We start from the raw sequence: 23,666 nt of genomic DNA, 5'->3' as shown, positions 1-23,666 counted from the left end.
ATGAACATAGTGCTCATGCGGAAGTTGCCTTTTGTAAGAAGTTTGCATAATTGGCATCATTCAATTACAGGCTAGCAATAGATGGTATAGGGTTAATCAAGCAGTAAGGAAAAAGTCCAACAAGTTTTGCTTTGGGGGTGGGAAGGAAGAGTACAGAGAAGGCAGATGGGGCTGCATGTCATCTCTGCATCCATTTCTGGCAAAGTAAGACACTTAAATTTTTCTATATCAAATATATCTGGTTAATTTTAAAAATAGTGTATTTGAGCTAAGTAAGGAGAAGATATTCTAAAATAACCTGCACAGTCCACCAGTAGCTACTAGCCACATGTGGTTGTGGAGTACTTGAAATGTGGCTAGTGAAGCTGAGAAATTAAATTTTTAATTTAATTTTGATTAAAAGAGCCTCATATAATACTGGATATTATATTTAGAAATCAGCACTAGATTATAGTTTTCCTCTATGCCTAATTTATCCTGCTGTCAAATAGTACTTATCTTTAATTCTTTGGTTGAAAAGTATAAAATAAGTTTACTTGTTAGGTTGAACCAAACATCTCAAGCTTCTATAAGAGATGACAATAATTGATGTTTTCTAAAAAGATGATGTAAATTATCTCCATAATTATGATATTTTAAAACCATTTTATTAAGATATTAACAGACAAAAAATGTGTACATGCTTAATATATATAAGATGAGTTTATAGATAAGTATACAGCCATATAAGTATATAATCATAAAACCATCACCTCTAACTGTACCATAAACTTACCCACCACCTCCCAAAGTTTCCTCCACCCCTCTTAAATAATTATTTCTGTGTGTGATAACAGTCACATAAGATCAATTCTCTTAGCAAATAGTATTGTTTTCTGTAGCACTGTGCTGTAGAGTAGCTCTCTAGGACTTATTCATCATGCATAACTGAGACTGCTTTTGACAAATATCTCCCCATTTCACCCTCCCCTCAGCTCCTGAGAAACCAACATTCTACCCTCTGCTTCTATTATTTTGACTACTTGTAATTCCTCATATAATTGGTACTATGTAATATTTAATCTTCTGTGTCTGACTTATTTCACAGAGCATAATATATTCCAGGTTCATCTGTTTGTCTCAAATGGCAGGATTTCCTTCTTCTTTTGAGGCTGAATAATATTTCATTATGTGCGCGTAACTCATTTTCATTATCCATTCACCTGTCTTGTGGATATTAAAGTTGCTTCCAAGTCTTGCCTATTGAGAAGAATGCTGCAAAGAAATGAGAGTGCAGATATCTCTTCGATATACTAATTTCAATTCCTTTGGCTATATACCCATTAGTGGAGTTGCTAAATCATATGGTAGTTCTATTTTTCATGTTTTGAGGATTCTACACACTATTTCCCATAGTGGCTACACCAGTTCACATATCCACCAACAATGGGCATTTTCTCCACATTCTCACCAATACCTGTTATCTTTCGGATTGTTGATAAAAGCCATCCAAACAGATGTGAGCTAATATCTCACTGTCATTTTGATCTGCATTTCTCCAAAGATTAGTGATATTAAGCTCCTTTTTGTATACCTGTTGGCCATTTATACATGTTCATTAGAGACATAGTGCTTTGCTCATTTTATTTAATTTTTAATTTTTAATTTTTTTTTTTTTGCTATTGTTAGATGTCAACTCCTTATCAGACAAATAGTTTGTAAACATTTTCTCCCATTTTGTAGGTTGCCTTTTCATTATGTTGATTGTTTCCCTTGCTGTGCAGAAGCTGTTTTATTTGATATAATCTCATTTTTTAAAAAATTGTGTTGCCTGTGTTTTTCGTATCATAGCCAAGAAATCATTGCTATGGCCAATGTCAAGAAACATTTTCCCTATGTTTTATTCTAGAAGTGTTATGGTTTGGGGTCTTAAGTTATTTAATCCATTTTTACTTGATGGTGTTTTGTTGATGGTTTTGTTGATCCATTTGTTTATGGTGTGAGATAAGGGTCAAATTTTATTCTTTTATATGTGTACATCCACTTTCCCCAGCACTATTTATTGAAGAAACCATCCTTTTCTCTTGACACTCTGGTCAAAGACCAGTTGACCATATGTGTGGGGGTTTATTTCCGAGTTCTCTGTTTTGTTCTATTGGCCTATACATCTGTTTTTATGCCAGTAACATTGTTTTGCATCACCACATAGTCAAAAATCAAGTGTTTTGATTATTTTAGCTTTGCAATGGATTTTGAAATTAGGAAGTGTCGTGCCTCCAGTGTATTCTTTTGCTCAGAATTGTTTTGGTTATTTGAAGTTTTTTTGTGGTTCCAGATTAATTTTAGGATTGCTTTTTCTACTACTTTAAAAAAACCATTAGGATTTTGATAGAGATTGCATTAATGTGTAGATCACTTTAAGTAGTATGGACATTTTGACTATAATAATTATTCTAATTCAAGAACATGGGATTTTTTTTTGTTTATTTGTTATTTGCTTTAATTTCTTCAGTGTTTTATACTTTTCAGTGTACAAGTTTTTTGCCTTCTTGGTTAAGTATATTTCTAAGTACTGCGTTATTTTTGATGCTATTGTAGATGAGATTGTTTTCTTAACCTCCTTTCCAAATAGTTCATTGTTAGTATGCAGATATACAAATGACTTTTTTTTATTATACTTTAAGTTCTGGGATACATGTGCAGAATGTGCAGTTTTGTTACATAGGTATACACCTGCCATGGTGGTTTGTTGCACCCATCAACCTGTCATCTACATTAGATATTTCTCCTAATGTTATCCCTCCCCTATTCCTCAGTCCCCAACAGGCCCCGGTGCATGATGTTCCCCTCCTGTGTCTATGTGTTCTCATTGTTCAACTCCCATTTACGAATGAGAACATGCGGTGTTTGGTTTTCTGATCTTGTGATAGTTTGTTGATTTTTTTTCTGCAACTTTTCTGAATTTATTTATTCTAATAGTTCTTTTTTGTAGAGTCGTTAGGGTTTTCTACATATTAAGATCATGTAATCTGCAAACAGAGATAATTTTACATGTTCTTTCCTGGTTTGCATGCCTTATGTTTCTTTTCTTTTTCTTTTTTACTTATTTATTCTATTTTATATTTTTGTCTACTTACTTTGGCTAGGACTTCTAGTACTATGTTGAATAGAAGTGGCAAGAGTGGGCATCCTTGCCTTGTGCTGTATCTTAGAAAAAAACTCTTAGTTTTTCACCATTGAATATGATGTCAACTGTGAGCTTTTCATATGTAGCCTTTATTATGTTGAGATAATTTCATTCTATTCCTAATATTTTGAATATTTTTATCATGAAATATTACTTAGTTTTGTCAAGTGTTTTTCTGCATCTATGGAGATGATCTTGTGGTTTTTATCCTCCATTCTATTAATGTGGTGTATCATAACAATTGAATTGCTTATATTCAAACATCACTGGATCCCAGGGATCAATCTCACTTGGTGATGCTGTATGATTTTTTAATGTGCTGTTGAATTCAGTTTCCTAGCATTTTGTTGAAGATTTTGGTGTCCATGTTTATCTGGGCTTGTAGTTTTCTTTTCTGGCAGTATCTTTTGTCTGGCTTTGGTATCAGGGTGACGCTTGCCTCATAGAATAAGTTTGGAAGTGTTCCCTCTTCTTTTTTTTTTTTTTTTGTAGAGTTTAAAGAGAATTGGCATTAATTCTTCTTTAAATGTTTGGTGGAATTCACTTCTTCAAATATTTGGTAGAATTCACTTTCGAAGCCATTTCTTTGTCGGGAGGTTTTTGCATACACATTCAGTCTCATTTGTTATCGGTCAGCTTTCTTTTATTCTTTCGATGGTGTCATGTTTCCCTGATTCTTCATGATCCCTGTAGCCTTACACTGGTATCTGCGCCTTTAGAGAAACAGTGACCACTTCCCCTATTTACAGATGGACTTCAGCAGGAAAAGCCCTTCATCACTCACCCCAGCTAGAAATTTTGTGTGGGCCAGCTGTTAGGGCCTGTGCGCAGGCGTGATGCCAGGGTCCACAGGCAGGGTAGACTGTGGTTTTATTTCATTAAGAAAAACTAAAACATAAGGCAGTGATTCTTAAATGTTAGCACACATACACAAAAAAATTACCTGAGAGCTGTTAAAATGTAGATTTCCATACCCCAGTCTCCAATGATGCTGAGTCTTACGTTTGGGAAGAGGGGAAGGAACGCGCATGTTTAACCAGCCACCATGGTTATTTTACAATAGGGAACCATGAGTTAGACCTTGAGAAACACTGCTCTGGTAAATCTTCATCCAGACTGGCATGTAAACCTTTAAACTTCAGGATATTTTAAAAAAATAGCCTATAAGATAGTTTATTCACACTTGTTTTTACCAAGGAAGAAATGACTTTTTAAAAAGAGTTTTAAAGTACCTACTATGAAACAGTCACTGTAACTATACATATGTGACTTTATTTAAGCCTTACAAAACCTATGAAATGAACATAAAATAGAGTACTTTGCATAAAATTATATACTGTGACTCTGCCCCTAATGAAATAGGCAATCTTATCCTCAGTCACTGATAGGAACATAATTCTCAAAGTACTTTATTAAACTGATGCACGTCAAACACCTAATTAATTAGTGAGAATCAGGATTCAAACCTCTGAGCTTCAGATCCTTAATCCAATGCACTTAACTGATTCTACATCTCTGGGAAATCTGTAAAGAGCAACCAGCCCTTAAAAATTAAAACATGTGGTTTCTACATTAACTGTTACTACACTGTCAAATTCTAAGAGTCATGTCATGGACATTTTTATATCATAATAACTAACATAAAGTAGATGAAAATAACACTGAATTTCTCATATCCCAAATATTTTTTCCCATATTTTAATTGTTCTGTGCATATTGATAAAAGCATTTGCTACATCTGGATAAATAATAAACTGCACTTTCTTCTTTTTACCTCTCCTCTTCAAGGCCACCTTTATATCCTCTTCTTACCTCGCATGTTTTCACAAGTAACCTGAGAACGAGCCCAGGTTCTCAATCACATACAGTACTCAACAGTATGTGCCCCTCCCTACTATATACACATTTTATGTGCCTAGAAAAGGTCTTGGCCTTCCCTCTCTGCGCCCTTCTCTCTTCACTGGCAACTAAGTGCTGTTTCTTCTTGGGCCACTATCGTTGGTCCTCTATTGAATTTTTTTCTACAAATTTCTGTGACTTTTACACTTCCAGCTTTAACTCTGTGCTTGTGATTCCCAACTCTGTATGTGAAAGGCAGTGCAGAATCGCCATTAAAAGCCCAACTTCAGACCTGGGTTCAAATTTCAACTCCTCCACTAACTGTCTAATCTTAGTCAAGTTACTTAAACAAGCTTTTTATGGCTCAGTTTCCTCTTCTATAAAGTAGGAGTAATATGATAGTAGCATTTATGAGTGTTAGTGAATAGTAAGTAAGTTAATACAGATAGAGTCTTAGAACAGTGGCCAACACATTGTAAGTATTAGTTGATATTGTTATTATTGTTCCTCTCATTTTTTTATCACCTAAAACCCTGTATTTCCAGTTGCTTTCTGTACATCTCTACAAGGTCAATGTCTAAAAATACCACATCACCTCCACCCCACCCCAGGTGCCTCTCGTTTTGCATTTGCTGTCTCCATTGGCGGTACCAATCACCTCATTGCAAAATCTCGTCATCCTAGGGTCCCTGTCTTTATAGAATCTGCTCAAGCACGTCATGCAAGAGGATATCAGGGCCTTGAGTCAATCTCCTAAACACTCCCTTTTCTGCCTCATTCCATTCTCACTGGCACTACTATAGTCTTCCAGGCCCTCATCATTTCCCCACTTAAATTCTTGCCTCACTGATCTCCACCATGGTTCCCCACTTCAACCTTGATATGGTTTGGCTGTGTTCCCACCCAAAATCTCACCTTGAATTATAATCCCTATAATCCCTATGTGTCAAAGGTGGGAGCAGGTGGAGGTAATTGAATCATGGAGGTGGTTTCCCCCATGCTTTTCTCATGATAGTGAGTGAGTCTCACAAGATCTTATGGTTTTATAAGCGTCTGGCATCTCCCCTGCTTGCACTCACTCCATCCTGCTGCCCTGTGAAGAAGATGCCTGCTTTTCCTTTGTCTTCCACCATGATTGTAAGTTTCCTGAGGCCTCCCCAGCAATGCAGAACTATGAGTCAATTAAACCTCTTGCCTTTGTAAATTACCGAGTCTCAGGTGTTTCTTCATAGCAGTGTGTGAACAGACTAATATAGCCCTGAAGCCAGAGTATCTTTCCAAAATACAGATTTGACCATTTCTTGCCAATGCTTTATATGTTGTAGGCATTCCTTATTCCCTGTGCCATCATTTCCTAAATTGTGTCTCAGCGCACCTTGTACTTGAATTTTGTTGATGTCCCATGAGATGAGGTTGCTAACCCATTTGGGGTACATTGTATTCCTTGTAGTTCAGGGTGATGCACTGTTTGAGAGTGCAGTGTTCCTACACTTAACCTGTCCTGGGGCCCTTTATCCCAGAATTCCTAATAATATCTTGCAGGAATTAATATTCCTTAGAATATTGTTTGTGAAAGGTTGACCCACAAGAAAAACTTTTTAGCATCACCTACAAGTCCCTTCACAGTATAATTGCTCTTGTCCCTATAACACTCTCCCCCACATCTTAAACTCTAGTTGTTCCAAAGTTCTACTGTTTTCACAGTTTTTCAGACGCCTGTGCCTTTTCAAATTCTGCCGCCTATTTGAAGAGCCCTTTTTTGCTTTATTCTTGTAATTCAACTAGAAAAGTCTTGGTTTGCTGTCCTTTCTAGAAGACATCTTACCTTCCTAAGCAAATTTAGCCCTCTCCTCATCCAGTGCCCTCTGTGTCCACTTTCTGTGCCATTTCTTCATGGTTATGTGTGTGTCTCTGGGTCCTCTTTAATGTATTATTCTTTGTACACTGCTTGTCATATAATCCAATGAGTGTTTCCTGAATAAGTGGCATTAAGAAAAGGTGAAAGTAAATCTGGAAAATGCTAAAGAAATGTGCTCTGACATCAATACTCTAGTTCTTGTCTCTAATCTAAAAAATAAAATAAAGTCCTTTGCATAAAACTATATACTGTGACTCTGCCCCTAATGAAAAAGGGCAACATTCATTTTTTAAAAAGGATTAAATTCGCAGCCATGAGGCAATGTAGAGTTTCAAGATGCAGCTCTGTGCCAGAAAGTATGCTCAATGCCAGGGATACAGTGCTCAGCAAAACAACAAGGTCCCTGCCCTCAGGGAGTCTGCTAACCCTTGGAGAAGACACACTAACAAACATAAAATGCAACCCATACAAATGTGTCATGTAGGATTATCTGTGACAGTGACTCATTTAGTCAGGGAAGAAAGGAAAGATTTTCCCAAGCAAGTGAGCTTGAGCACAATTCCTAAGAATGAAATAGTTAACCAGGAGGAGATGAAAGGACCATTTAAGTAGGAGAAACTGCAGAAACCAGGACCTCAAGCAAGACAAGGCTACAGAAGTGAGCAGAAGCTTGCAGGAAGTACTAAGGAGCTTAAAGTCTTTATCCCAAGAGCAATGGGAAGTCACTGAAAGGTTGGAGAGTGTGGGTAGGGAATTAATCAGATTTGCATTATAAGAAGATTCATCTGACTGCCTGTAGCAAACAGATTGGAGAGGGGATAGTCTAGAAGCTGTTACTTGGTCTCTGGTGAACTAATCCAAAGACATTTAAGATGTACAATGAAAAGGGAAATAGTAAGGAGTACTCTTAGGTTTATGGCCTCAATGTTAGTATCGTTCCCGGATGTGGGCTGTCCTGGAAGAGAAACAGATTTGGAGAGAAAGACCATGATGTCAGCATTGGACATGTCGAGATTGAGCTGCCTTTGAGACACCTGAGGGAGGAGACGTCAAGGAAGACATTAACTATTTGGGTGTGGAGCTCAGAGGAGGGATATGGGGTCAAAATATTGATGTGATTATAAGCTTTCAACAATTGAAAACAGTACTATATCAGCAGCCACTGTTCTCAGGCCAAGGTGCTGTAACTGGAACACCTATGGAAAAGAGGGGAAGTAACCTTAAAAGAAAAGGAAAAAGCCAGAAAAAGACTTCAATAACTTTTACCATGGGAAAAAAATAGGAGTATTAAATCTTACCAAGGAAAGAGCGTAAGAAATGTCATATTTATTGCTACTTTATATTAAAATCAAACCAACCGAAGTGTGGCATCATCAGAAAAGCTGGATTCTAGCTCCATTTTCTAATGTTACCAGCTGAGTCTCCTCACATGACTCATTTGCCTCATCAGAAAAAGTGGGGTTATTGGATTTTTAAAAAACTGACAGCCTTTTCTCAATCTAGAACAAAAGTCCTATGCACATATCTGCATAGAGCCTGCTGGTGGCCTGCATCTGGTGTCTCCAGGCTCTAGAAACTCATAGCACACAGAATGCTGGACTTGAAAGAGTCCTGAGGTCATCTACTAGGGACATTTCAAACATTTTTATAGTTTGTAAGAGAGACTTTTATATGCTTTAAAAATGTTTATAAAATATATTAATGTCTCAAATATATATTAGCACTGCAAAAGATAACACCAATCAAATAAAGCGTTGATGTCAGTCTGATTAAGAAGGGAAAGGAGGCCTGGGGCCCTACCTGGATGGCCTCATCTTTCAAGGCAGGACTAGTCATCAGTCCAGCCTCCCTGTTCACAGATGACGAAACAGAGGCCCAAGATCACTCAATAGATGTCAGCAGAGCCAGGATTTGGCCCTGAGGTCCCTACGCCTATGATCTCTCCACAACACCATGCAGAACTTAGCCAGACCAAGGAGGGAAAGAGTGGCTTCACCTTCGTCTTCTTGTGTCCCTTTTATATCTTGGTTGTACCAGCCAGCCTGTGGGTCCCTCCATGCAAACATTCTGTGAGACCAGCTTGTAGAGTCCAGCTAGAGTAACCGGGTGGGGCAACTCTGAGTCAGGTAGATGAAAATGTGATACATTGTATATAGCAATGAAAATGCCAAGGCTGGGTGCAGTGGCTCACGCCTGTAATCCCAGCACTTTGGGAGGCCGAAGTGTGCAGATCACTTGAGGTCAGGAGTTTGAGACCAGCCTGCAACATGGGAAAACCCTATGAGATAACTCAGTTATTCAGGTGGGCCCAATGTAATCACAAGGTCTTTAAAAGGGGAAGGAGGTGGCAAAAGAAAAGAATCAGAGAAAAAGATGAGATGGCAAAAGTGGGATTAGAGAGATGCTATGTTGCCAGCTTTGAAGATGGAGGACAGACACTATGAACCATGAAATGCAGGCAAGAAGCTAGAAAAGTCAAGAAAACAAATTCTCCCCTAAAGCCTTCAAAAAGGAATTCAACCCTGTTGACACTTTAATTTTAGCCCAGTGAAGCATTTATTGGACTTCTGAACTACAGAACTATACCATAATAAATATTTGTTGTTTTAAGCCAAAAAAAAAAAATGCTGGGCATGGTGGCATGTACCAATATTCCTAGCTACTCGGGAAGCTGAGGCATGCGAATCACTTGAACCCAGGAGGCAGAAGTTGCAGTGAACTGAGATCACGCCGTTGCACTCCAGCCTGGGTGACAAAGTGAGACTGTCTCAAAAAAAAAAAAAAAGAAAAAAGAAAAAAGCCAAAGAAAAACTAGGGGAAGGCTTAGAATAAGAATATGATTAACAGAGCCAAGAGTGAAAAAATGACAACTCTCAGAAAGCACTCCTGAACAGGGCCCTCAGTCAATTCTGGGTATGAATTGAAAGATAATTTCTATAATGTCCAACTTCCTAGATTCTCAATTATTGTAAAAAAAAACACAAAAGGATTTAGGAAAGAATATATACTTTTCCCCCAACTATATTGATACAGATATACAGGTGTATATACATTCTCTCTGTCTCTGTCTCTCTCTGTCTCTCTCTCTCTCTCTCTGTTTCTGGTAACTTAGAATAGTTTCTCCTGGATTTCTCTTAAGAATAGGATAGATAGAAGATAAATCTGATCTGACTGCCTACATTATGTAATTAAAATTTCTTGTTAATTTAGCCTGCTGAAATTAATTTCATTAAATTTACTCAATTTACTTGTTTGGATCAAGGCCATATATTCAGAAGGCACCTGTTCAAATCCAAGTATGTGCCCAAAAGGAATAGCATACAATTTTAGGAGCCTTTAGCAGAGAGAGACGCAAAGTAAAATAATTCACTTTATTTGTGGGGTAACAGTGAAAAGGAACAGTGAGAGAAAACAGTGTGGTGAATTCACCAACATCTGGTCTAGGTGTGTTATTTTAGAAGTTGTCCTAGATACTTTCAGAACAAGGTATGTTATGAATAAATGCATGCTGTCAAACACTCTCCCTCCTTCCTATAGATGTGCAGGATCCGGTAAGACCTTTTAGGAGTCAGTTGGAACAAAGCTTCAAATAAGGAGTTTCACAGCTGGATTCACAGAAAGAGGATGGGAAAGAGATAATTGTATCATGTTATTTATATATATATAAAAAATATATATGTATATATAATATATATATTTATGTGTATATATATTATATATATTATATTATATAGGGTTTCACTATGTTGGCCAGGCTGGTCTCGAACGCCTGACCTCGTGATTCACCCGCTTTGGCCTCCCAAAGTGCTGGGATTACAGGTGTGAGTCACCGTGCCTGGCCTCATATTATTATATTATATATTAACATTCTGATTTAGGGAAAACAACCTATTTTCTCCTAGTTCATGATATTCTGGTTCTATGTTCACATTTTTTTAGAATATGTTATTGAAACATGTTTTTTTAATTTTGAAAAGTTTTTTAAATAGATTCAGGGGGTACATGTACATATTTTTAACAATACTAGTTAGTCCTGATCTTAACACACAAAAACAAAACAGCTAATAGATACCCCTTGTCCCATCCTTCCCCACACAAAACACTTAGTTTTTCATTATCAGTCATACTAGGGATGGTTGTGTTTTCTGTGGAAGATTTTATAACATACAGTGTAAATGATGCAGATATTCCTTGCTTATTTCATGAAGTGTCACAGCTAAAAATGCAAGAACTCTGTGTGTTGAACCCTAGCTGGAATCCTCCCTGTCACTTAGAATTTATGGTTCTACCTTCCATATGAATCTTATATGCTGTCAAAATCAACAAGAAATGTAAATGCACATGCCTTGAAGCACACTTCATGTTTCCTCTACCAGTCGCTTCCAAGGGCTTCATGAGACAAAGTTAGTAATTATGCAGACAGATTTAGGTGTTAAATATTTTTCAAACAAACCCAGTTAATGGCATCAGTAATAAAGAGCAGGGAAACAAAGAGATTATAGCGTTTCATTCCAACCCGACATCCTCAGGAGAACAGAGAGCACAAGGCAAACTCATAAGTGTTTATATACTCCCTGAGCTGTACAGAGAAAGTTCACAGGAAGCAGTTAAAGATGCAGCAACTAAACCCAGCATTTAACTGGGTTTCTTTGGAATCTTGCTGTTTTATGCAATTAAAAACCAGGTGGAAGGTATATCATTACTAGTCAATCTTGAGATTTATAATAGAGTTTGATTTTTAAGGTAGCTCTTCTACTAGGTGTGCCTCAACAAAAATCTCACAAAGAAAACCTTCCTATAGGAACTGTACAGCTCAGCTGGTTAATCCCAGAGGTGCTGTCGCTGCTCACTGCCATGTAAGCACTTAGATTCCCTGCTGTACTGAGCCTCCCCAGGGGCCTTTAGGGATTGGGAGGAACCCAAGGAAAGACTCTCCACTACTTTTGAAATGGAGACAAAGAATTCTAAGGCATGAGTGCAACAGACCACAGGTTGACACCTAGGACTAACTTGTGTATCAGCCAATGCTGTGCCATGCTCTGAAGAAGACGAGCCAGATAGGCTGCCAGATGCCACAATGGAGAAACTTCTGCCCTAAATTCATTTGCCAGCAACCTTGCCAGAGAGTCTTTTTAGCCACTCCATCTCTGCTATCCTTCAACTCAGCTCCTGTGCCACCTTGTAAATGAAGCTGACCCCATATACTGTAGTCAAAGACATTCTTCCCTCTTCTGGTTCCAGCTATACTGCTTACCGTCTACACTGCCCATAACACTTCTGCCTTGTGTCATGTGCAGTTATGTTCATGTCTGTCTCTCCCACTAGTTTGTATTTCCCGAAGGAAAAGGTCTAAGACTGTTGTGTTTTTGTATTTCTTATCCGAGGTACTCATTAATAATCATAACAAAATGACGCTTACTCTGCCTTTTTTTTTTTTTTTTTTTTTTTTTTTTTTGAGATGGAATCTCACTCTGTTGCCCAGCCTGGAGTGCAGTGGCATGATCTCGCTCACTGCAAGCTCTGCCTCCCAGGTTCACGCCATTCTCCTGCATCAGCCTCCCAAGTATCTGGGATTACAGGCTCCCGCCACCACACCTGGCTAATTTTTTTGTATTTTTGGTAGAGACGGGGTTTCACTGTGTTAGCCAGAATGGTCTCAATCTTCTACCTCATGATCCACCCACCTCAGCCTCCCAAAAATGCTGGGATTACAGGCGTGAGCCACCGCACCTAGCCAAGCTCTTTTTTTGTTTTTTTGTTTTTTTTTTTAACTTGAGACAGGGTCTTCCTTTGCCATCCAGGCTGGAGTGCAGTGGTACAGTCATTGTTCAGTGCACCCTGAAACTCCTGGGCACAAGCAATCCTCCCACCTCAGCTTCCTGAGAAGCTACAGGCACATGCTACCATGCCCAGCCAATTTTTTTTTTTTTTTTTTAGTAGAGACAGGATCTTGCTATGTTGTCCGGGCTGGTCTTGAACACTGAGACTCAAGCAATCCTCCTGCCTTGGCCTCCCAAAGTGCTGGGATTACAAGTGTGAACCACCACACCTGAACTCTTGCATACTTATATGCAGGGCATGTTGCATTCAGCATATCATTTAATTCTTATAATTCTGTAGCATGATGGGTAAAGAGCATGGGCTTTGGAGCAAGACCACCTGTGTTTAAAGCCTTCCTCTTTCTGCCATCTGCCAAATATCCTTGAAACAGGCAGAATCCCAGTGGTTTTCCAACTTATAGCCTCAGCTTTATTCTACCCCCATAGAAGCCCCATAGATTTAATTAAATTAGACCCATTAGCTTAAGTAGCAAACTCATTCCTCTTTATCACTAAGTAATCCTAAGGCAGCCCCCATTAACTTGTGACTTAATGTATTCAGGTTTTTAGACACAGATAGTGATTTTGCTAATCATGTGGATAATATTAATTCTTTACTTTTTTTAGTGTTTGGTTATTTTCACAGTTCTTTCAGGTAAATTACCTCCACTGATCTTCAGACCATTCTTGTAAGGTGGGCGGGATAGCTGTCCTTTTCCCCACTTTACTGAGAAGTACAATGAAGAGAGAGAAGCAAAATGACTTGACATTTATCTCATAGCCAGACAGTGGCAGAGCTGCAACTTGAGCCAAGATGTAAATTCATCGACAGGCTTCCTGCCTCTATCTTGCTTTGTCCCTCAGCAACACACACGTGTGTATGCACAGACTCACTAGCAGGCACCAAGAACCAGGTGTTGGGCGAGAGCCTCCATGGTTCAAGCTGTCTAGTAACCATAGCAATTGCCGCTGTCCTCGTGGCAAATGAGATCACCCAGTACACACTTGCTCCAAGATTTGAGTTACAAGAGATGAGGCATTTTCCTCAGAGAGCCATTAAGTTTGGAATTCCCTTTCCCTGATCTGACATAACCCTTGAGTATTCATCTTCTGGGTCCTTGCAAACCATATCAAGTCGAGTTAACCAGTCATGATTGGTAAGAAATCCTAACAGTCAGGAAGAAAGTGCTAAATGGACTTCTACGTGTGAGCAATTTGCAATTTTGTGGGTGGATTTATTTTTCCCTAGGTATCCTTTAGGATAGCTACCCAGGCATACATTATTCTCATTCTTTAAAAATGCACTTATAGTTCACAGTCAGTCTGCATGATTTTGTTTCTGTGTTCTTACATCATGTCGCAAATGATGTGATCGAGAAACCTACAGGGAAGTTTTTGTTTCTTTTGCATAAACTATTTTGCAGTAATTGATCAGCCATAAAGAAAATATTATCTCCTGTGCACTCACAGCGAGTTCTCTGGTCACCAGAGACCAATAAGCTGTGTCCCTAGAACTATTATCACTTTGTTGAAGAAGCTGCTATGTGAACAAAGCCCAGCCTTCGTTAATTTCCCTTTTCGTATTTAAAAAACCTTGTCAGTATTTTCCCTTTGGGAATCTATAATTTGTCAATAGTGCGTATTATTTTAGTTCTAAGGAGATGTAGGGCAGTGTGTCCTTATTAAGATCTCTTATTCGTCAATCTTCATGCCAAATAAAGTAAAATGCTTCACATTTTTACTATATTATAGTATATGTGTTTATTTTCATTTCATAGAAATATATTTTTTTTAGAAATGTAAACCACTTTTGAGACTAATTTGAATTCCACATCCTCCCCCTCATGCTACTCCATTTAACTGATGGTGGAAGCCTGAGAAGTAAGGTGGTCAAACTGAGTCTGCATTCTACTGAGTGATGGAATTGGGATATACATTCTGAGTCTAGCGCTCTTTTCCATTGTACTCTGCATTGTGTATCTGTTTTCTCTCCATAACTGCTACGTAAGCTTGGGAAGCAGGGATGATCCTTATACGTGCCAATTAGATCTGCCTGGTAAATGGTTGTTAACTCATGTCAACCATTGTGTCATAGTTATAAGAGCTCACATGTTACGACACCTGCCTTTCATTATCTGTTCGTTTTTGTTTGGGGTTTTTTTTTGTTTGTTTGTTTGTTTGTTTGGCACGATCTCAGCTCACCGCAACCTCCACCTCCCAGGTTCAAGCGATTCTCCTGCCTCAGCCTCCCAAGTAGCTGGGATTACAGGCATAAGCCACCATGCCCTGCTAATTTTGTACTTTTAGTAGAGACAGGATTTCTCCATGTTGGTCAGGCTGGTCTTGAATTCCTGACCTCAGGTGATCCGCCCACCTCAGCCTCCCAAAGTGCTGGAATTACAGGCATGAGCCACCCTACCTGGCCCAGTATCTGTTCTTTTATATTCAGCCTCTTGTGTAGATGTAGAAAAAGTTGAAGGATAACCAGTCATATACGATAGAAAGGAATCTGATTAAGCTTGCCTGCCATTGTTTCTTAACATCCACATTGAAATTGCAAAATGTTTTAAGGAAAAATCTCATGGACCTAAGATTATTTATGAATGGCTTTAGTGATCTCATATGTATAGTGACTAGATTCCTATGACACATTATTTTTCATTTTTAAAAAAATTGTGTATATTGGCGAGGCACGGTGGCTCACACCTGTGATCCCAGTACTTTGGGAGGCTAAGGCAGGTGGATCACAAGGTCAGGAGTTCAAGACCAGCCTGGCCAATATGGCAAAACCCTGTCTCTACTAAAAATAGAAAAATTAGCCAGGCATGGTGGTGGGCGCCTGTAGTCCCAGCTACTCGGGAGGCTGAGGCAGGAGAATAGCTTGAACTCGGTAGGTGGAGGTTGCAGTGAGCCAAGATCACACCACTGCACTCCAGCCTGGGTGACAGAGCAAGCTTCCATCTCAAAAAAAAAAAAAAAAAAAAAGTGCATTATTTCCAGCCATGGGAAATGAAAGGACAGTAGAGTTCATGTTCAGAATGAAAGCGTAAACATCACAAGTCAGTCTGACCTCAGCTGTCAGTTTATTCATTGTGAATTTTTGTGCCATGGAAGAAATTGGTTCAGGAATTGTTTGCCCTGCTATTAGTTTGTATGCACAGTAACATTCTAAATACTCACTATAACTGTATTATAGTTTGTTTCAGTGTTGGAAGGTGTGTTGTCTAAGCTGTCAAGGTATGATGAAGGCACTTTCTTTTCATCCATTCTGTCATTCACTGTAAGTATTTGAATGAGTTCTCTTCTGTGGTCTTTTAACTGTTGTCGTAGTGCTTATATGGCAGTTAAAAAATAATTCTCATAATTATCTCTTTCTTTCCCACTTAAGGTGAAAGCAGCTGCAAAGTATGTTGATGTTCCAGTAAGTATTTTTGTATCTGCTTTTTAAAACTATATGTACTTCTTAAAAAAAGAAATTATAGTTTATCATGGGTTTATTTCAAATATTTAAACCAGTGCCATTCCCTTAGGGAGTAGTTTATTTTCCTTAAGCAAGCGCTAACCTTCATAACAAGGCGTGACAAGGTTATTTCGTTGACGTTTTCTGTTGTAACTCAGAAACTCTTAAGGAGGCCAATTCATTATAAGAACATATCACCTGAGTTGCAAAGGGAAGTTTTAGCACTCTAGGAGGGGGTAGAGAATGCCTCACACTATGTATAGAAAAACTGCTCGCTTTTCCTCCCCTTTACATGGAAGCTCTGACAGGTTTCTTATAGAAGGTAAAATAATGATGAAGATGAACAGGCTAAATAATTAGTGTTATATAAATATATAAAGAAAAAGTGTTATATAAATCAATAGTCACTTATTTTAACATTTGGTTTTTCATAGAATTCTTGGGAAATAACTCATAAGTTGTTCCAAAATTAAGATTCCATGAGCAGAAATCATGAAGCTGACTTAGCTACAATGAGAATATTCACATGGTAAACATAACCAACAAGTTGTGCAGCATTTTTAAGCTGATCATCATTCCGAATTAGTTTTTAATTTAAATTCTATTATCACATATATGATCAAGGCCTAAGGTGTTCTGTTTAATCATTTATTTTGGCACGTATGTCAATTTTCAAAGAATTAGAATTAGAGCACAATGAAAAATAAATTACGATTTAAGACTAGATGGAATACAAATTCGCTCTTTGTATTTGAAGAACATTATACCTCTACATTGCCATTAGAAATGGTAGCAGTTTTGAGTACTGGCAAGCTTTATGTATCAGTTGTAGATAGCTCTTATTTTTAGGTTACACAACCACATTTTATCTCCAGTTCTATTGCTGCTGTAGTTATAAATGAGTATTTTAAATGAGAAGGCCCTGGACTTTTCTACCTTTGCATTGGGTTTCTTTGGAACCAGACTTTTTATTTTACAAATGTTTCCCAAAGAAGTCTTCACACCCTCCTCTTCTTGTACCTGGAATCAAGGAATCAGTGCTGGACCATAAGTAGAAAAAAATCACATGTGTAGAGCCCCACAAAGCAGCAGCATGAAAGGGAGAATTAGGGGGAGATTTTATATTTGATATCTTAAAAAGTAAGAAACATATAATCTTGTATATATCACATTGGACTTCCTAACACACATGTTACAATATAGTTTTTGGTTGATTTTGAATTACAAATGGACTGTGTCATCAAAATTATTCATGTTCTTAGAGATTTTGAGGTTTTTAATTGGCCCTCTACTAGTTTATTCTCTCCATAGAATTTCAGAGTTGAAGGAGACAGAACATGGTTCATTTACTTCCCTTCTCAGTGCAAGTAACCCCTCCTCTAATATCCCTTACAAAGATTCACTTGGGCACTGTTTAGTTTTTTCAGTGGTTACAGGATGACCATATGGCAGCCTACTCTTAAGTATTGTGAGTTGAAATTGTCTTGGTGCATTTTACCCATTAATCCTCATTCTAATCTCTCTTCTGCATGATAGTTCTTTGCATATTTAATGACAATTTTCATGCCTCCTCTTCCCAGAAGGTGTGGTGGCTATTCATAGGCATCTGTTGTCTGAGGAATCCTTATTTTCTAGATTAAACATTCCCAATTTATTCACTAAACCCACTACTTAAATATTTATTTAGCTCATACTAAGTGCTAGGTCCTGGGCATACATGATGAGATATACATTCTTGCCCTCAAATGGTTTACAATCTTAAAGACAAAAGAGATAGGGAACCAGATATATTATTATGCACACTTCTGTGGCAATCATGTCCAGACTCTTCACCATGGCAATTACTACCCTAGAGGAATTCTAGCTTATCAGTGTCACCACTTAATCAAATTGCACCCTGGAGCAGAACATACTATACCATAGATGTGGTTTGACCATGGCAGATTACAAAGTGATGAATTCCTTCCTCAGTTATGGACATTACACTTCTATTGTTAATGCCTGTGAATATTAGCTTTAAAAGCTATGAGGTCTTGTTGGCCGTTGTTCTTTTTTATACTCAAACTCCGGCAAGTATGCCTCTCTGAAGCTGTCTCTTAAGAGAGTCTCATGAGAAAAAGAGCGCTGGCTCACCTTTCACAAAAATTAACTGAAAACAGACCTAGACACACATACAGTGCAGAACTGTACAACTTCAAGAAGAAAATATAAGATAAATTATATATGGCCTTGGATTTGGTGATGAGTTTTTAGATACAACACCACGTAATCCACGAAAGGAAAAAAATTGATAAATTGGACTTAAAATTGATAAGTGTACTCTTATTCACTATTAAGAGAATGAAAATGTAAGCCACAAATGGGAAGAAATATTTGCAAAACACATATCTGATAAAGGACTTGTATCCAAAGTGTTGTAAGAACTCTTAATACTCAACAATATGAAAACAAACAACCAAACTTTTTAAACAGGCAAAAGATACAAACAGGCACTGCAACAAAAAGGATATGCAGATACCAAGTAAGCTTATGAAAAAATGCTCAATATCATTTGCCATTAGGAACATGCAGATTAAAAGAAGATACCACTATGTACTTGTTAGAATGGCCAAAATCCAAAAGCAAACTGACAACAGCAAAATGTTAACAAAGATAAGAGAGCAACAGGAACTCTCGTTCATTGCTGGTAGGAATGCTACAGCTACTTTGGAAAACTGTTTGCCAGTTTCTTTTAAAGCTAAATATAATCTTACATGTAACCCACCAGTCACAGTTCTCAGCACTTGTCCAAATGATTTGAAATATATATCTACCCCAAAACTTGTGCACAAATGTTCATAGCAACTTTATTTATAATCACCCAAACTGGAATCAACCAAAATTGTCCTATAATAGGTGAATGGATAAATAGCCATTGGTTCATCCACACAATGTAATTCTATTCAGCAAAAATAAAAGAGCTCTCATCTCACATGAAGATATGGATGAATCTTAAATGCATATTGCCAAAAGAAGCCAAATTGAAAAGCCTGCATACTGTATGATTCAATTTATATCACATTCTACAAAAGGCAAAACTATAAAGACTATAAACAGATTAGTGGATGCCATGAGTTCAAGGTCAGGGAGGGCTGAATTGCTCAAATACAGGGGATTTTTTCGAACACAGCAACTATTCTGTATGATATTGTAATGGTAGGTACATGACACTGTGCATTTGTCAAAACCAAACTTTATAGCAAAAAGAGTGAACCTAAGTATATTCAGTTATTTAAAGGTCAACTAAGTGATCATAGAATCCCAGGATGGAATGGAAACTATAATAAAATAATTCTATTGTGAATGTATGAGATAAACTCACTGAAAGAAGAGTGGGGAAAGTGCTGATCTGAGTAACTTTGGAAATTAGTGGAGTCTGTGAGAATAGGGAAAATGGAACTTATAAATAAGCATTGTACTCTGGTTGATAAAGTTTTTCTCCACAGTTTAACAGTTTTGAAGCCACTATATGTGTGTATTGGAATTGAACAATTAAGTAAATGGATGGTGGTTGGTAGGAGCCAGGTTTCTCACTGTTGGAGTGAGGTTAGAGGCAAGCAAAGGAAGGGGACTAGAATGATCCTGTAATGGAGTAGAGTTGGAAATATCAGTGTGAATTTGTCTTTAGCTTAGTACAGATAGAGCTGGTTACATTTAACAGTATTTTTAGATATATGTATATGCACGCGTTAATGTGCTCACGTACATTTTCTTGCTCTGTTAGCTCAGAGAGCCTAGAAACAGTGATGCCCCAGTAGCAACAAGCCCACATAGCACTCAAATCTTGTTCTCTAATCTTTAAAGAAATGAACCAGGGCTCCTTGAAGAAATGGCCGATGATGGAAAATATACAAGATGAACATGGACCATCTTGTAGTGACAGAAAGGAGATGTTCACAAAAAACACAAAACTGGAAACTCTGTGTTTCAAAGAGACACAACAGATGATGGAAAGAGCTCCCAGTGGCCTAAGCTAGAATAATTTGAGCAAGCAAATATGTAAAGTAACATTGGATTATAATCCAAAGCATAAAATAAATATCCATTGGTCCATACAGATACAAGTAAATATTGAAGTACATAATTGGGGAGAAAAGACAGCTCTCCCATGCAGAAGAACTCCAAATAATTAATATAGATACTTCCCTCTCAAGGAGGTGGATCATATATCCCCACTCCTTAAGTGGGGGATGTACATAGTCACTTCCTTCCGAAGTGTACAATATGCAAAGGAAGATGGGGAGAATAAATTTCCAATGGAGAAAGTTGAGAAATATTACCCCAGCCAGTTGATCAAAGGTCAACCTCTGCAGTGATAAATCATACTGATAATATCAGCCCTTGATAGGATGTGATCAAAATGGCACTTTACCTCTATGATCTTCCTCTTGTAGCTACAGTCTAATCATGAAAGAAAATCAGACACATCTCAATAGGTGATACACTACAAAATATCTGAGAATACTCCTCAGAATTTTCAAGGTCATCAAAAAGAAGGAAAGTAGGAGAAAGTGTCACAACCAAGAGGAGTCCGAGGAGACCTAAATTACTAAATGTAACGTGGTATCCTGAATGACATCACGGAAGAGAAAAAGGATATTGGGTAAAATGAAGGGAAACTGAAAAAAGCTCACACTTCAGTTAATATTGTGTCAATATATGTTCATTAATTGTAGCAAACGTACCATACTAATGTAAGATGATAATAATAGGGGAAATTGGGTATGAGTTATATGGAAACTCTTTAATATTTCCACAGTATTTCTGTAAATCTGAAATTTTTCTAAAATAAAATGTTTATTAAAAGAAAAGAGCACTGACCAAGGACTTAATAATAGCTTACCGTTAATTGTATGTGGCTATGTGCCCTTGAAACTGTGTGACCTTGGGCATTTCTCAAGTGGCCCCAGTCTAGTCATCTATAAAATGAGTGAATAAGCTACCTAACTGCATTAGTTCTTTTGACTTTAATATTCTGTCACCTTGTGAGTTCTTGTCCAGTTCTCTGTATGAGACAATAGAGCCCAAAAATTCCCCCTGGAAGATGATGAGAAGATAAAAAGCTGGAAAAAGTTTTCTGGATACGAAGGCAATACCTTCTTATACTATCACTTACCAGAATTTTTTTTTTTCCACAGCCTCACTCTCTTCCCCAGGCTGGAGTGCAGTGACCTGATCTTGGCTTACTGCAGCCTCCACCTCCCGGGTTCAAGTGATTCTTGTGCCTCAGCGTCCAAGTAGCTGGGAAAACAGGCGTGTGCCACCATGCCTGGCTACTTTTTTGAATTTTTTAGTAGTGATGGGATTTCACCCATCAAGTGTTGGGCAGGCTGGTCTGAAACTCCTGACTTCAGGTGATCTGCCTGCCTTGGCATCCCAAAGTCCTGAGATTATAGGCATGAGCCACCATGGCTGGCTGGAATGTTTTTAAAGCAATAAATAAATTGATTCTGTAAGGTGAAAATTACAAATGAAGTTAAGTGACATTCCTATGCAGAAAAGGAGGAATTCATGTCTCTAGAACATACTTATTTGTCAGGTATTCCTTATAATTATAGCACAGTTGAAGATGTATGAGTTAACAGAAAATGACCCAAATCAAATCATTTAAATATAATAAACATATTCTTTTGTATCTTTGTAATGTATACTTCTCATGATACTTTAAGAATGAAAAAAATTATGCATAGGAGAAAAATGCTTCAGTGTGGTCCTGAACAGAAATAAATTCCAGGCACATGCCTCTCGGCAAAGAAGTTGGTAGGATTCTCCTTGACATCTTTCTGATCTAAGTGATGAGCTGTGTCCTTCAGCATAGTTTTATAGATTGCTCTTGGCTAGACAACCCTATCTTGGGGAGAAGTTCTGTGGCAGTTATACAGTTTATGGCCCTATCATAGAACCTTGGAATGTTCATGCTAGCAAATACATCAGACATTTGGGAAAAAAAAGAGAGAGAGAGAGAGAGAAAAGAAAAGAAAAGAAAGAAGGAGAGAGAGAGAAAAGAAAAGAGAAAGAAAAAGAGAGAGGGAGGGAGAAAGGAAGGAAGGAAAAGAAAGAAGGAGAAAGAAGAAAAAAAGAGAAAAGAAAAGAAAGAAAAAGAAAGGAAAGAAAGAGGGAGAAAGGGAAGGAAGAAAGGGAAGGAAGGCAAGGAAGGGAAGAGCAAGACCTGGATGAGGTGAGTCTGTCCTATTCAACAGTAACTTAGAAGGGACCTCAGATCTGACAGAAATTAGATGCAGGATGAGGATGAAAATGTTCACATTATCTTTGCAGATTGAAATACTAAGCCAAAACCAAAAATTCTGCAGGTTTAAATTATTTTACTAACCCCCCCCCCCAACAAAAAAAAAAAAAGTTTTGCTCACCTATAAGATAGGTAAGATACCTACAACTTATAGGTAAGAGGTAGCTGATAGTAAAGGTATGTTAAAAAGTTGTATAAAAGATCAGGTTTGACAATAATATGGAGTAGTTACTTTTTGAAAAAATCAGGTATATAGATCTATGGAGGTTGTGTGACAGAGGGGTTACTAACAGACTGAGGAACCAAACTGCTAGCAGTTGAATTCTTGCTCCATCACTTCATCTGTGGTCAGTGTGACCTTAGGCACCAGTTTCTTCATCTGTAAAATGGAGATGTACTTACACCTCTTAGAGGCTTACTGTGAATATGTTAAACACTTTTCACAGTTCCTAGAATGGAATTCGTGCGCAACAAATGCTAGCTATTATCATACATTATTATTATTGATTACAATAAAATCTAGTATCTACCTTCTAGGAAATAATCATTTCACTTATACTGTATTGATCGCATCTGTATGATTGTGAACGAGTCACATCTGTATTCTTTTAAGACAACATTTTCTTTTTAGTTTACTTAGAGAGCAGCCAGGCTACTTAAGGGGATCTGGAAATAATGACTTATGAAGGAAAAAAAAGAAAAAAGAAATCTGACTGTTCCTAGAAAGAGGGAAAAAAATCTAAGCGATAAGATAGCCCTGATCAATATGTAAAGGGCTCCTGTTTGGAAAAAGGAACAGCCTAAGCCTGTATCAGTCAAGAAGACAGGACTAGGAACAATGACTAAAAACGAGTGGGAGCAGAACTGAAATCAGTGTAAGACAAAACTTAAAAAAAAACTAGTTATGTACAAAGGTGACATAGGAAAAGCTGCACCACTATTCACCAGGTGTGGTACTGAATATTTCTGCATTATGTGGGAAATAGGACAAGATGACAATAAAGGTTCTTTCCAACTCTGATTCTGGAATTTTATTCTATTGTCAGACCAGTTACAGGACATTTTGGGGTATAACGATGTGTGTTGATGTGAAAAATCCTATTTAAAATGCTCTTTTTAACATTATCACACACGCTGCATACCAACTCTATGCTAGACACTAAGGTGAAACAGCTGAAGAGACTTGGAGGATACGATAAAGATTACTGTGGCCAAGAAAAGACCAAAACAATGAGGAA

At 37.7% G+C, this 23,666-nt stretch overlaps 1 protein-coding gene across 8 annotated transcripts in view; it reads left to right on the top strand.

Moving 5' to 3' along the window:
• CADPS2 (calcium dependent secretion activator 2) overlaps positions 1-23,666 on the top strand; it is a 572,739-nt gene that overhangs the window by 514,559 nt on the left and 34,514 nt on the right. For all 8 annotated transcript variants that reach the window (XM_028846226.2, XM_015134824.3, XM_077997218.1 and 5 more), the window contains 2 exons: positions 15,879-15,962; positions 16,071-16,103. In XM_028846226.2, the coding sequence (XP_028702059.1) occupies positions 15,879-15,962; positions 16,071-16,103 (117 nt within the window). The remainder of the gene's footprint in view (positions 1-15,878; positions 15,963-16,070; positions 16,104-23,666) is intronic.

The sequence above is a fragment of the Macaca mulatta genome, chromosome 3, assembly GCF_049350105.2.
Source record: "Macaca mulatta isolate MMU2019108-1 chromosome 3, T2T-MMU8v2.0, whole genome shotgun sequence".
Classification (NCBI taxonomy): domain Eukaryota; kingdom Metazoa; phylum Chordata; class Mammalia; order Primates; family Cercopithecidae; genus Macaca; species Macaca mulatta.
The sequence above is the reverse complement of the archived record's forward strand: the minus strand, read 5'-3'. Positions and strand labels throughout refer to the sequence as shown.